The 16,172-nt window shown below is 42.9% G+C and overlaps 1 protein-coding gene across 1 annotated transcript; it reads right to left on the minus strand.

Moving 5' to 3' along the window:
- Positions 1-213: 213 nt before the first annotated feature.
- Fem1b (fem-1 homolog B) lies at positions 214-15,722 on the minus strand. Its single transcript, XM_032909439.1, has 2 exons — positions 14,835-15,722; positions 214-4,075 (listed from the first exon to the last, which is right to left on the minus strand). The coding sequence occupies exons 1-2, from the start codon at positions 15,080-15,082 to the stop codon at positions 2,440-2,442; spliced, it is 1,884 nt and encodes a 627-aa protein (XP_032765330.1). The 5' UTR covers positions 15,083-15,722; the 3' UTR covers positions 214-2,439.
- Between the last annotated feature and the right edge of the window lie 450 nt (positions 15,723-16,172).

Below are 16,172 nucleotides of genomic sequence, written 5' to 3' on the forward strand. Positions count from 1 at the left end.
AGAGTTACAATTCAAAGCATGATTCTACCAATAACAAACATCAAATGACAGACATGGCTGCAACAGAAGACAGCCTACTGAGCTAGCTACAATGCTATCACCGTTCACACCTATTTTTCTTTAAAAACAAAAGTTCATGGAACATTTGGCTGAGCATATTTTCAAAGAATTCTCCCAAAAACAAGTAATGGAAAAACCAGGCATGAGGATCACTTCTTCCTATAATGGCTTTATACAGGTGTTCCACAATGCAAATCCGGAGTGATGGTACAGACAGAAACAGACCCTCAGCAAGAGTGCACAATGTGCAACTACACAACTAAACAAATCTAGTTTACCACTAGCCCATCCCATTCACTCCACCCTCATCAGCTGTCTTCCCTGCTTCAAAAGCTGTCCTTAAATTCTACATCAGAATATGCGTATTATCATCCTCATATATAAATAATGTCTTAGAACAGTGTTGGTCCTGGGTAGTGAAAGAGGAAAAATGTTTTTAAAACATGCAGTATTATCTGATAGATACTTTAAGTTTGGGTGCTTAAAAATCATATACATTAAAAATGGAACCAACTGAATACTAAGTTTCACAGCTATTCCTCACTGTCCTCATCAGACCTTAAGAGTCCGAAAAGGAGAGACCGGACCTGAGCCTGAGAAGAGGCAGGGCTGACTCACCTTGTGCAGTACGTCATCTCTTCCAGGCCACTGAGAGCTGCCAGCGCAAGGTGAATCAGTATCTCCTCAAGTCACACCAAGAGGGTCCAGGTCAGAAGTTCCCAAGTTAGGGCATCCCAACACCTCCCTTTAAGCCATCAGAAATGCCTTCCATGTAAACTCTCAAGTTAGGAAAACAACTAACGCAAGGACACACGCAGCACAGCAACAGCCACTGCGCCTTGCACCCTGGGAGCAGGATACTTTTCAAGTCTCCCTTCCTGCCCTCCCCAGGATCTCATTCTGTGGGGTAGCTCTGCTTAAGGCCCTAGGTGCTGATTTTGGCTTGGTCACTTGGTACTACTCCAACTACAACCATTCTCCTATGTTTTAGAAGCAATATCCACAGGTATAGTATTTGTGAAATCTTACAGGTTGTTCAAAGTTTATATCTGATGTTGTATCATGACAATGCTTTTCACTAAGGAAAACAAGAAGCTGCGGGTCTCCACGTATGGTTCCATGCACTAGGGGAGCTCAGGCGTTCATTTGGCACTAGAGAAAATTACAGGAACAACTAGTGTTACTTTCTTTCCCATCCCCAGCATCGGTAGAAGCTGGTGTTCCTTCAACTTGAATTTCTGTGATGCTTTAAGAGAAAAATCACAGAATACTCTTAAGAGTTGAAATGTTGCTGATAAAAAAAAAAAGCAAAAAAACAAAGACCTCAGTACCACACTCTGCGGTAGAAGAGTCTACAGCTCTGAGATACACTTCATGTGGCACTGAGAATCATTTTCCTCATCAAGTACTTCACTTCCTATCCCTACTCCTGGTTTCCTACATCTTACAACGGACTAAGTAAGAACATCACAAGTGTCCTCATTCCTTTTCACCCTACACCTAATCAGGGAGACACAATGCCCTCTGGAAAGGCAGGCAGTTTCCAATTTTTAAAGATACAACACGCAAGGAAAGGGCCGGAAGAGGACGAAGTACAATGTCTAGCTATACTGTGACAATGTTTCATAATACAGCGTGCTCCTTATTTAGGTCTGTGAGCCAAATCAAATGCATAAATGCAATTTAGATCCATTATTACATCAGAGACCAGACGAATTCAAGCCTAAGAGTGGAATCTAGCAATGTCCGCAAGGTTGTGCTAAGATCACCAGTTAGAAGACACTACCCAGCAGAATGCAATGATTTTCAGAAATTCAACTCTCCAACAATAACTGCACATAATTTTCAGATTATTAATCAGTAGCTAAGTGTTTCAAGTCCTCCTGATGTAAAATGTGCTGTATCACTGCACACACACAGTGAAGTAAGAACCATCCATGCAGGGCTTGAGCATCTCCCATTGCTCCCAGTGTTCCTTTTTAGTTCATTTTCTTCATGAAATCCTCAAAACTGCTGCACGGATGACATGCTGACATCAGCTTAACAGAAATACTTTTGTAGGCAGCTGTTTAAAACATCACCAATTTTAAATCAAAAATGCCCCAATAACCAAAAAACCTACATTCATTCCTTTAAAAAAAAAAAAAAAAAGAAACAAACAAATGTCCAAACACCTTCCAGTTACACCTGAACAGCGCTGCTCTGTTTAGTGTGCTGAACTCAATACCACGTGAGAAAAGAGGCACACGGAACCAAGGACGATGGGCTGAAAGGATAGTGGAAAGAAAAGGAGAAGTTACAAACACAGAATTCTATTGTCTGTGATTAAAGTCCTTTACTTTTTAGCACCACATTAAACGATTTTACACATCCAGTCACTTAATGAAATCCAACAAACTCTTCAAGAGTCCGGGGGATCTGGTCTTGGTAGTTAATGTCATTAGCCCGAACTGCTCGGGCAGCCAGGCACTTGAGGCTCATCTTCATCTGAGTTTTAAGTAGTATTTCAGACACCCCAGTTGTACTTTTGTCTAGCGGAGTTTTATTCTGCTTGTTTGTCATGTCGGTATGAGCTCCAGCTTCCACAAGGCTAATGATGATGGAGTGCAAGGTCAGAAAATCACTGATGGGCCTGTTGTACTGGACGATAATGTGGAGGGCACTGTTCCCCTCATTGTCCACGGCATTTACCTCAGCACCACAGTCCAGCAGGAGCTTTGTGACCAGTGCATTGGGAAAGCTGCAGACATCATTGGTGTGGAAATCATCGACTGGTGTGTTCGAGTTGACGGCCAAGTGTAGCAAGGTGAAACCTTCCCGTGTTCTGGGGTCCAGGTGAATCAGGTTGTAGATCTGCTTGTTAATTCTGCACTGGTCTTCTTCACTACACTGTGTCTTGGTGGAGATGCACACAAGGTACAGAAAGGTATAGAGGTTACACTCATAGTTATCCATGGCACTGTGGACGTCAGCATCGGAGATATTTTTAACTCTGTTCATGCTCTGCTCTATTTCCAAGACACTGCATCTCAAAACGCATTCTATGTCTGGGGCCTTCACAGCTTCATTGAGGTGTATCATCTGTGAGAAGACTTGAGCAAACCGAAGCAGATCCTTGTGGGTATTTCTATTTCCTTTCTGCCTGAGGTGCAGCGCGTGAAGCCACAATTTGATGCACTGCTCGAACTCCATGTTGTCAGCATAGACAGCCCCTCTGTAAATGATGGGATGGGAAACATCAATGTTGTCAGCACCTAAAATCCGTTCTCGCACGATAAGGCCCTCCATGTGAAGAGCATCTCTGTCTTGCCGAATAGCCTCCAATTCCTGTGGGTTCCTACATTCAGTTCTGTTCCCATAAGCATGGATGGGTGGAAGAACCTCTTTCTCAAGAATGTTGTCACCATCCTGAAACCTCTCCAACATAGCTAAATATAAATAGTGGTATGTCTTCATGATGTCATAGTTCTCACGGTCATTTGCAAAGGAGGCACCCAAGAGCTCCAAGGCTTCAATCCGACTTCTGCGGTCACAATCGGCATGAGAGAGCAACAGTTCAACGACATCAGCTTTACAGCTTTCAGCAGCTACCTTCAACGGTGTCATCCCGTGGCCATTTACTACTATTGCGGCTCGCCATTTTATCAGTTCTTTCACAATGTCAATGTGACCAGCCTCGGCTGCGAAGTGCAAAGCTGTGGCTCCACAGTGTGCTTTAGCATTGGGGTCAGCACGCTGTTCTAAGAGGTATCTGACAACATCGGTGTGCCCCTTATATGCTGCGATCATTAGGCAGGTGTTGTCATACTTGTTGGCAATGCTGATATTGGCATTATTTTCAACCAAATATTTCACAATGTCCAGTCTACCATCAAAGCACGCTGCCCGCAATGGAGTTGAGTTAGTGACTGTGGTGTGGTTCACGTTGGCTCCATGGCTGACTAGAAGTTTAACAACTTCAAAATGTCCGGCTCCCGCAGCACACCAAAGAGCAGTGGCACCATCAATGACATACCTACACACAGAAAGAACAGTCAGTCAGACAGTGGGCCCTGACATGCATTCACAGGCACTAAATAAAACTCTACTTTCCCAAACCTTAATAAAGTATCAGTTATGGTAAAAATAAAAACAAGTAATTTCAACAAAGCAGTTTACTAGTGTGGGATCAATAAAATTATTGCTACTGTCATTTCTAAAGTCATTTTTTTAACGTGAAGAATACTCTCTACTGGCAACAATACACATCAGAAAACAGAGGAAAGGCTGAGAAGACTGGCTCAGTGAGGAAAGTACTTGTTATGCAAGCATGAGGGTCTGAGTTCAAATCTCCAGAACATACTTAGTGACAAGAGTGGCGAGTGTCTATTATCTTAGTGTCACTACTGTAGGATAGGAGACTACTACTGTGGGTGGGATGGAGACAAGAATCCCCAAAGTTAATGGGCCGGTGGGTCAGGTGTGCTCAAAATAATCTGTCTCAAGGAGGAAGGTGAGAACCTATACCAGGCACACAAAGCTTTAAAACCAGAAAAAGCAAAGCACGCAAATGCTGAGGCAATGTCTGGAGGTCTGTGCGGTCTTTTACCAAAGGTATGTATGCTGACGCACATCATGCCCTGCCTCTCAGTAGACCAGGGGCCCTCCAGAGCTCAGTTTTCCCATTTAGAGAAACAGCTCCAGTTCCTAAGTTATTTTTGTTAAGATGCTGCTTTGGGGAAAAAAGAAAAAGCAGATGACAGCAGCACTAAGATGGCAGTTCTCAACCTGTGGGTCACTACCCTTTTTGGCAACCCCCTTCCTCTAAAAATATTTACATTAGAATTCATAATAGCAGCAAAATTACAGTTATGAAGTAGCAATCAAAATAATTGTATGGTTGGGGCGGGGGGTCACCACAACATGAAGAACTGTATTAAAGGGTTGCAGCATTAGGAAGATTGAGGATCACTGCTTTAAAGCTACAGCAAGAATGAACAACCACTGGGTCATACAATGATGTCAGTGGCTTTTTATTAAGTGTGTTACAGTTTCCTCTTATCCAGCTAGCTCCCAAATAATTGAGACTGGACTATTTTACTTGTTTAACATGCTTTAAAAGCACAACAACTGAGCAGTATTACTCTATTTTAATCTCTAAATTAATCTGGCTACCTCCAAGCCAAAATCGCCAGATACTTGCATTTTATTTTATGGCTTTCTTGCTCAGAGCTGTTCTCTCATGGTGTCTCTCCTGGACTCTCCCGGTGGGTAATCCACTTTCTCTCTTCTATACCCATTTCCTGGCTGGGAAGTCCTGCCCTATTCTCTCCTGTTTAATCAGTGGCTGATTAGCTTTTTATCAACAAATCAGAAAAATAAATGGGGAGGAATGCTTATACAACATTGAGGTAGGATTAGAATAAGAATTGCAACCAGATATAGGGGAGACAGAATCAGGATTTGAATCTCCACACAGTATACACATATAGACAGCTATAAATTGCTTTCCTTTGGGAAATGTACTGGATGGCAGGATGCATATGGAGACTTATTAAGCAAATATGTTTATCATGTAAATATAAACACACTGTAAAAATGTGTTTTAGCATGCTGTATCCCAAATGAAAAGATGTGTTTGCATCCTGTGTGAAGGCATCTATTCCTGAAGCAAATCGTTATGCAGCACGCACAGCAGGAGACAACAAGCATTTGAGAAACTGCCCAGGCAACTCCCTGGCTGGACACTGGACACTGAGGCTACAGTTACCCACTGAGCCACTGTTACAAGCAGGGTTTGCAATCTATGAAGTTAGGCTCTTCTGACAAGTCCATCCTTTCCCAATTTACCCCCAGTCTCCTTTTCCTAATTTTAAACCTACTGATATTGGTTCGTGGAACCTAAAAAGACTTTTTGCTAAAGATATTTAGAATTACTGTGCTAGAACCAGTAAGTTCACCCAACAAATTAGGGCAGAGGGATAACCAAGTAATTATTCACTAGGACAATTAAGCACACCAAAAAAATCTATTAATGGGCTTCCACTACACAACTTTATGTTGTGACACAGATCAAATTACAGACCCCACAAAGTAAGAGTACAATTCCCATAATGCCTCTCCAAAAGTCAGATGTTAGAACTGCAAATAGGGTACCTGCCTGACTCTGAAATTGCAGCTCTTATGAAAGAGGCTCAGCTCTTGTTAGTGGCAGGCTAACAAGAGAGTAGAAACCTGCTCTTCTGCTTTCTACCATGTAGAAGGATAGCATTCTTCACTGCAGAATGCAGCCCTTGCCAGACAACCAAATGTCCCTTCACCTTGAATGTCCCAACCTACCTGATATGGGAAATAAATTTCCACTCAGTCTTAGGTATTTTGTTACAGCAGAACAAGACTTAGAAAAGCATAAATTAGCCCCAGTTAACATCACAAAAACAATATCCTCTATCCCTTTTTGTTAAAAAAAAAAAAAAATTAGTTAGAAGTAATGATGCACACCTTTCCCCTGCAATCAGAGGCAGATGGAACTGATTTCAAGGCCAGCCAGGGCTATACAGTCAATGTATGCAGGTAGGTGCATCCCAGTGAGTGAGATATAGAGAAAAGTATATGTATATGAAATGTAGGGGCACAGATGCCACTGCACATTTGGAAGAGAGAGACCAACTTGAGGGAGTTGGTTCTCTATTTTGACTATATGGTCCCAAGAAATGGAACCTAGATGCTTAGGTCTGGCCACAATGATCTTTACTGACTGAGCCATTGCACTGGCCCTGTATTTGTTTTTGATACAATGTGTTAATACCAGTCTGGAAAGGTCCTTTAGAAATTAAACAAGGGCTGCAGAGATGGCTCAGCGGTTAAGAGCACTGACTGCTCTTCCAGAGGTCCTGAGTTCAATTCCCAGCAACCACATGGTGGCTCACAACCATCTGTAATGGGATGTGATGCCCTCTTCTGGTGTGTCTGAAGACAGCTACAGTGTACATGAATACATAAAATAAATTCTTAGAAATTGAAATAAATACTGATGAGCAGTTCCTTACAGGTGATACTTTTTATGACACTGAAGACCTTTTGGTGTGTTTGGTGCTATGTAAACCTATTAGTTACATATCTGCAAGAAAGAAATAAGTTATTCACCTACCACATAGGGCTACTGACAGGTTATTATGAAAATTGAGCTATACTGCACATGAAATAGTTAATACAGTATTTTGTGTGAACAATTTGATGCATGAGTCTACACCTTAGTTAGAATTACAAACCTAGGAAAATGCACAAATCTTTTTTTAAAATGTGTATGGATTGATTACATTAATTACATGCATGTACTGCAGCATGCGAATGAAGTCAGAGGGCAGTTCAGTTCTCTCCTACTATGCAGGTTCTGCAAACTGAAGTTGGCAGCAGATGCCTTATCTACTGAGCCATCTCATCAGCTATGAACCTCGAGTATACATCTATGAACTCATTTTCTGAACCAGGTAGAAAACATTTTCATCACCTTAAATGTGCTCCTTGGACATCTTCCCAGTCAGTTCTTCCCTAGATCATTTGCCTGCAAAGTAAATTTCCTATTAATGGACCCCTGCAGCATACTCCTTCATATTTGGCTTTGTCACTGTGAGATTCTTCCATGTAGTTGGGTCTATCAGCAGTTTCTCTTTGAATGCTATGTAGTATTATGTTGTATGAGTATTCTACAGTTTACTTATCCACTGTCCTCTTAATGGACATTTTGGTTGTTTCCAGGGATTGACTTTTATGAATAAAGGTATTCTAAATAGTCTTTTTTGTTTTGGCTTTGTTTGAGACATGTCAGTATGAAGTCCTTCCCAGCCCCTAATCACCTGGATACTCTGAATGAGCAGTAAATGCTCTTAACTACTGAGCCCTAATAGTTTAAGTTTCCAGGTCCTAATTATCTAAAATGTTATGCATCATATGAGGTAAGAACAAAGGCTGATTTTCTCCCATGCTTGTTATTTGCTCCAGCACTACTTATTTAAAAAGTGTGCCTCCTACCTGAATTACCATGGAGTTTTTCTTTACTGCCATGGTGCTGGGGACTTGAACCCAGGGTGACATGCTCCCTAGGCAGGCATATCACTGGACTACATACATTCCCAGTCCCACTGGAGCCTTTTTCATTAGCCAGAAACTCCACCTGTGAGCTTATTTCTGTAATGTTCTCTTGATACATTATTTTATCCTTGCATCAATGTCACATTTAATTATGGTAGTTTATTTTCTTTTCAAAATTACGTTAGTTACATTCCCATATCGTTCAAGGCCCTGGGTTGCACCCAGCTCCAAAAACAAAAAAAAAAAAAAAAAAAAAAAAAAAAAAAAAAAAAAGAAAAACATTCCCATATACTTTCAGAGTTTGCCTGCCAGTTTTCACATATGTGCACATGCTGGCTGGGAGTGTGATTTGGATAGCAGCAAATATACAGAGATCCCTTTGGTTAGAATAGTCACTCTGAAGCTTCTGACACTTCTAAACCACGAACTTGGAGTCTTCCTCTGCTTAGTTTGCTACCCAGTTTTCTCAAAGACACTTTATAATTTTCAGTGCATAGGTCCTGTACATTATACCTTTGGTTTACTACTAGAGACTAATTATTTTATAATAGTAGTGCAAATGGTATGTTGAAACCATTGAACTCTGCATATGAAGTGAAATTTTTAAATATACTAATCTGAACTAGAATGTACTTTAGGTAGACATTGTTGGGAAGAGGCGCAGCTGGCATCACAAAGCTATGCTGAGCTAACATTCCACTGACTCTTCCACTCGTTTTTTCTTTTGGTAATTTTTCTACAATAGGTAGCCTAGGAATTGCTGTATAGCTCAGGCTGGTCTTAAACTGGCAATCCTCCTGCCTCACCCTCTCAAGTATTGGGATTGCAAGCATGCACCATCATGCCTGATCCTGATTAATTCCTTAGTTTACAAATAGATGAAAATAGTGATGGTAGCATGTCCCTGAATGGGAGTCTGAGACAGGAAGGTCATAAGGTTGAGGCCAGCCTTCACTCTATAGTAAGCCAGTATTAACCTTCTTCCCTAAAAAAGTAAAAATAATTATTTTGTTTTATTTCATTTTCAGACAGGGTCTCACTAAGTAACCACTATCTATCTGGCCTGGAACATACTGAGAAAAGCTAATATTTTAATTGCTAGTATAAAACTAATGTATGTAAAGGACCTATTTTAATGTAACACTTCTTGATATTTAAATAGCTTATATTTGTATTCCTAGCATATGGCATTTCGTAGTTTTAAAACCAATTCATAGGTAGGGCCTAATCAGTGATGGACTGATTGCGGAACATGTGCAAGGCCCTAGGTCTAACCTCTAGCACCAACAGCTTCTTATTCCTCAGACACACACTAAAAGGCAATTGCTCCCAAGCCAATTCAAGGATACACTGTAAGTAATGTGGCACCTTAATACCAACATCCACTAACTATGTATTTGTTTTTTATTACATTGTATTTGCTTGTAAGCAGGGAGGGCGTGGGGTGTTTCCTATATTCAAGCACTGCATGAGAAGAGGTATCCATGGAGGCCAAAAGAGGATGTCTGATCCCTTGGAGCAGAGTTGCAAGTGGATGGGCCACTTCCTGTAGATTTTGGGACCCAACCTAGGTTCTGTGGAAGCTCTTTACAGCTGAGCTATCTATTCAGCCCTATCTTTTAAGCATGAGGGGAGGAAATGAAACAAAAAGCAATTAGAGTATTTTTCTGACCTCAAATTTCCCATAATCTATGATGAAAAGGTAAAAAACTAAATTTCAAGTACATATTTATTTCATTTGATTTTTTGGTAAATATTATTAAGGTGATGCATATCTTTAATCCCAGCCCTCAGGAGGCATGAGCAAGAGGAGCTCTGTAAGTTCAAGATCAGCATGGTCTACAGAACAAGTTCCAAGACAGCCAGGTCTACACAGAGAAACTCTCGTCTTAAAAAACCAATAATAGGGGGTTGGGGATTTAGCTCAGTGGTAGAGGGCTTGCCTAGCAAGAGCAAGGCCCTGGGTTCGGTCCCCAGCTCCGGAAAAAAAAAAAAAAAACCAATAATAGTAATAACATCTTTTATTTTGTGAGACAGGGTAGCTCTGGCTGTCCTAGAACTCACCATGTATACCAGACTGGCCACTACCTTCCAGAGTACTCAGGTTGAAGGCATGGACCAGCACACCCAACATTATTATTAATTTTAATTATTTAGTGTATAATATGCACACCCACACATGTCATGACATGAATGGGGAAATCAGAGGACAACTTATTGGTTCTCTCCTTCTACCTTGTGCTTTCCAAGGATTAAACTCAAGTCCTCAGGCCTAGTGGTAAGCATCCTTCCCCAGTAATCCACCTAGCTAGCCCTTCACTTTTTGTAATGGAAAGTACTTGTTCATTTTACTATCTTTCCCAAGATAGTCTGGTATTTTTCATTTTTTCTTTATGCATATAAAAATGGGACAGGAATTATAGAACAGTTCCAATTATCTATTCTTTTGTTTGTTGTTTTGTATATATATATGTATGTTCTTACAGAAGCAACTAAAACTCAGATATTTTCTCACCAAAAGTATGTCAATATGGGGAGGGAGGCAGGCACACACTTGAGCATTTATGCACATGTGTATATAATCTACATAGCCCTATAAACAAAACTACTAATTTTTTTTGTTTGATTTTTTGTATTTGTTTTTTTTTCAAATCATTAATCTTTTTTAATTAATTAATTTATTTTTATTTAGTATATATATATATATAAGTACACTGTAGCTGTCTTCAGACACACCAGAAGAGGGCATCAGATCTCATTCCAGATGGTTGTGAGCCACCATGTGGTTGCTGGGGTTTGAACTCAGGACCTCTGGAAGAGCAGTCATTGCTCCAAACCACTGAGCCATCTCTCCAGCCCCTGTTTTTTTTTTTTTTTTTCAAGATAGGGTTTCTCTGTGTGTAGCCCTGGCTGCCCTGGAACTCCACTTGTAGACCAAACTGGCTTTGAATTCAGAGATCTGCCTGCCTCTGCCTCCCAAGTGCTAAGCTTAAACACTTATACCACCACCACCCAGCAATACAAATTTTTCAAAACAGAATATAAAGATGTAATAAAATTAATGCACCATTTACTAAGCTCTCATGAGAGCACTGTAGAACAATGATTTCAGAGCTAGTGAGAAGGCTCAGCCAGTAAAAGCACTTGATAATCCTCTCAATTGAGTTCAAGACCTGGAACCACATTTTAAAATAACTTTAGTTATTAAGTTATTAACAATTAAAACAAGATTCAGTGGCTCACATGTGTAATCCCTCCCAGCCCTAGAACTGCTATGGCAAAAAAAAAGGGAGTGGGAATAGGTGCCTGCACATACAGCTCAACAAAAGAACACAGAGACAAGGTGAATAGACCATAAAGTAAATAAACCTGTTTGATCTTTTGGGCTGGAGAGATGACTCAGTGGTTAAGAGCACTGACTGCTCTTCCAGAGATCTTGAGTTCAATTCCCAACAACCTCATGGTGGCTCACAACCATCTGTAATGAGATCCAATGCCCTTTTCTGGTGTGTCTGAAGACAGCTACAGTGTACTCATATAAAATAAATGTCATTTTTAAAAAAAACCTGATCTTTCTAGTCTTAATCCAAAATTGCAATGCAAATCCTATAGTATATATATTTTAATAAACAATAATCTGATCAATCCAATCTCTTCAAGAACACAGGCATCCATGAGGTATGGCGTTTTTACAGTTGTAAGGTTTGTAGCTGTCATTTCCTGTTCTGCTTGGAATGGAAATAACCTGGTTCAAACACTAGGAATGAGAATGAAAACTCAGTAGATGTGCATGATCAGTGCCTTAGCTAAAGTCCTGGAAATCATTCTCAAGACCAATGGAGCTCCTTGACACATTGCCAATGTTTTTCTACGCTAAGATAGAGGACGTGGTCCTCCTGTCTTTCCTCTCACTGGACAATCATTAAGTGTTCATCCTAACACTGGCTTTGAAAATCAAAGCACTCAACAAAAGACTGACATTTTTCCACCAAGCTCTCCCCACCCATGTCTCAGCAAACCTGCTCAACAACAAGTGGTTCCCAAACTAGCACAAAGGTGTCAGGCCCTCAGTACCCAGGTAGCACCATTACTCCACAGCTGCAGGATGGCTTCCCTTGGTCCTGTTCCCTTTCTGCAGCATCTCTGGTAGCTTCCCATCCATCACCAGCTGAAAGTTCTTTTCCATTCCCTCATGGAGCTCTTCTCTACTTACCTTTGTCAACTCTGCTGTTCACATGCTGAGCCATAAGCAAAATAATCTCAAATATTATTCCAGAAACAGTGAACAAGGACTCAAATTACTGACATGAGGTTTATTCTAGGTGGTAGTCCCGTTGCTCTAGAGCAGTCCTCAACCTTTCTAATGTTACAACCCTTTATTTAGTTCCTCATGTTGCGGTGGCCCCCAACCATAAAATTATTTTTGTTGCTACTTCCTAACTATAATTTTGCTGTTATGAATCATAACAGGATATCTGGTATAGGACCCCTGTGAAAGGGGTCACAAACCACAGGTTGAGAACTGCTGCTCTAGAGCCTATAATATAAATCAATCTACTTGGTTTCCTAACAGGTTATAAAAGCTGTTAGGAAGAATACAGTGTGATGGTTTATCAACTAGATGGATCCAGCTCAAATACTACTTCCTTTGTAAAGCTTTGATTCTCCACCACTACAAAGCTGAGGACTTTCTCTTCCTCTGTTCTCTCTCAGCAGCCTCAAAAACTCTTACAAGCCTAAATGGCAGATTATCTGTAATTACTAATATTTGATTCTCCCCTCCCCTCCCACCAAACTGTCAGCCTTTGTCTCTGAATATAGCGCCCCCCCCAACCAAAAGCTTAGCACACAGTGGGCTGTCTGACAACTGTCTGCTTTAGAATTCCTTAACCTCACTAGTCTATGCAGAATGGTGAACAAGATATTCAGGTATACAGGCTCAAAACTGCATCTCCAATCACGTCAGGAGTTAGAGGGAGGGGTACTACTTGTTTGTTTCGAAACAGAGTCTATGCAGCACTGGCTGACCTGGAACCTTTATATACCAACCTGACCTCAAATGTACATAATTCTCCTACTTCCCAATGTTGGGATTACAGGCCTGCACCACCACACCTGGCATCAGGTTCTTTTCATTATCACCTCAAAGTAGCTTTCTCATCCATGCTCTAAGAAGACTGCAATGACCAGAGAACCAATGTCTTCCTGACAGGTCTTCTTATCCACCCAGATCTCAGCACGCTCCATAGCAACAGCTGTTATCACAGGACTCATTCCTAACTTAACAGATACAAGTGTTTATATAGTGGGGCCATCCAGCTTCTGGTGCAGGTAAGGTTGTGAGACGCTGGAAATTTCCAGGACACAAAAACCAAAGAGGAATAACAAACATGAATCAGGCTGCCATCTTTGCTCAACACCACTTTCCTACTATCTACAATATCACCCCTGACCCAGGGGGCTGGCATTTCATTAGAATTTAACAGTCCAAATCAGTTCCCTCTCATTGAAAACTGACTCAAAAGCTTTTATGGTTTAAGGAGGAAAAAAGCAACCAAAATCTAACAGTGTTCTAGTCATCTAAAAAAAAAAAAATGCTTCAAAGCTCACACCTATAATGCCAGGATTTAGGAAGCTAAAGCAGGAGGTTGGGGGATTCCTCGGCTTTGCAGCAAGACCTGGTTTTGAAAATCAGAAGTAGCAAAGATAGATAGATAGATAGATAGATAGATAGATAGATAGATAGATAATGCTTTCAAACAGGTTTTTTTGGGGTCAGGAAGTTTTTACTAACCAAAACTAAATTGCACATTTCTATACTTTGATTCCATCTACTTCAAAAGAAAATGCTAAACTAGTAATACCTTATTTGCAGGTCAACAGAAACCAATGTAATCAATAAAGCATACTCTGAACACAGCTGTATTATGCCAATCATCCTGCAATCGTTCAGCACAGAAAAAAGAGGTAACGTCAAACATGACGACTGTATCTTTCCCCCACCCCAAAGAAATTTACAAGCAACCACAAATGAAAAAAAATGATCAGAATAATAATTTTTGAACAATATTAAGTGTTCGTGAAGCCTTCCCATTATATCACCCTATAACATGTAATTTAGCAATGGCGTAACTTCTACACTAGGCCCAGAGCCACCTGTACAACCAAAAATACCGGCCAGCATTGTGGGAGATTCAGAACCCTGTCTAGAGATGCCCGGCTGCATGACGAAATTCTAGGAGCTTATTTTAACAGAAAGCCCCAGCGATCTGCTTGAGGATCGATCTGACCAGGGGTGGGGGGGTGGGGGGGGAAGGCCGAGGGCAGAAGGGCTATGGAGATGTTAAATGAAGCATCAAAAGGTCCTCAATTTTAATTGTTGATCTCGTTAATTCCGGGTGATGATATAAAGATATAAAAACCTAGATAGGCAGCCACCACTACGACCCTGCCTGTTCGCTAATGGAGAAGACTACAGATCTCGAGACCCAGGGTGTGGCTACCACCTACAGGGGAATAGGGTAGGAGTCGATAAGAAAAGACAGCAAAACATAGTCTTGGGAGATGAGGTGGGCATCAATGGGGCTAAAGGAGGTACGAAAAAGAAGTGAGTCCATACATGAAAACAGGGTTAAGGATGGGAGGATCCAGGACTTGGGAGGTCCGCGCGCGTCGGAAGAAGGCTGGAGTTGGGATGTACCTACCCGTCGAAGCGGACGGTGCCAGTCTGCTGGGTCTGCACACGGTAGTGTTCTAACAGCAAGCGCACCACCTTGGCGTGCCCATTGCGGGCTGCGATGATGAGGGGTGTGGAGCGCTGTCCTCCCTGCTGACTGACATAGCCCAGCAGGTAGCGGATATCGCTTTCTGACCGGTTAAGGAGCAAGGCAGCCAGAGTGAGCACCTTGCCCTCGCTGGCCGCCTTGTACACATAACCAGCCAGGCCCTCCATGGCCGCCGCCAACTCCAACACCCGTTTGGTCGCCACCGCTGCTGCTGCCTTGCGCCCCCGGAGGCCGCGTCCACCAGCACTTCAGACCCGGGCCCTCACAGCCCATTCAACAGGGCGCCGCCGCCGCGCCCAGGCAGCAGCGCGACCCAGCGAGGGCGGAGACACAGAGGTGGCCGAGCGCCGCCGGAGGCACAACTGTGACCCGGCCGGGGCGGGAAGAAGGACGGTCAGGGCCGCCCCCGAGGCCCCAGGCACGGGCCCTGGGCCGAGGGGATCTCCATGGCGGCCGCCGCCCCGGGCCTCAGGCCGCCTCCTTCCTGCGGGCTGCGACAGGCGCGCGCCCGAGCTACGGGTCGCCGCTAGGGTCTCGAGAGGCCCGCGCACGCCCCGGATGGCGAGCGATGTACAAGCCTGCCCCGCGCCGGGCTGGGGGTCTGGAACGGCCTCCGCTTCGCTCCTCGCCTCAGGAAAACCGCGGGCACTCGCCCACCGGCGATCGGAGGTGTCGGGTGGCGAGCAGGACTACCGCGAACCGCGCGTGGGTGTTCACGGAAAGCTCCCGCAGCTCCAGCACAGGAACTTAGGGCGGGAGGAAAGCAGCCGCCGCAGACGGAGCCGAAGGGAGGGAGGGAAGGCGGGAGTGGGAGGGACGCTTAAGTAGGTATTGCTTCCTAAACCGACCGGCAGGCAAACGAGGCTATCCTAAAGAAAGGTTCCGCTGTGCGCAGATAGCCGAGCCCTGATACGGGTTTGAAAGTCCCTAGTGCCCTTGATGTAAGGAGCCATCTCCTCGCCCCCACAGGACCCCAGGATGCTTAGTCAAGATTGGGGGCGGAGAGAAGGCTACTGAACCTACGGGCTAGAAAGCACATCCAGTTTTATGATTAGTAGTGTGGGATACAGTCTACCAGTGATTCACGCGCGGGGTAAGGGACACAGGGAAATGGATAAGAGCACCCAAAAAGACCCACTTTTGAATAAGAACTTTATGAGCCTCCAAATTTTGGGAGGGCGTGAGCCGCAGCACTGAGAAGTAACTGAAAGCCTGACCAGACCTCCCAGAAAGGGGATTAAGTGTGTAAGATAAAGA

The sequence above is a fragment of the Rattus rattus genome, chromosome 8 (genome assembly GCF_011064425.1).
Source record: "Rattus rattus isolate New Zealand chromosome 8, Rrattus_CSIRO_v1, whole genome shotgun sequence".
NCBI lineage: Eukaryota > Metazoa > Chordata > Mammalia > Rodentia > Muridae > Rattus > Rattus rattus.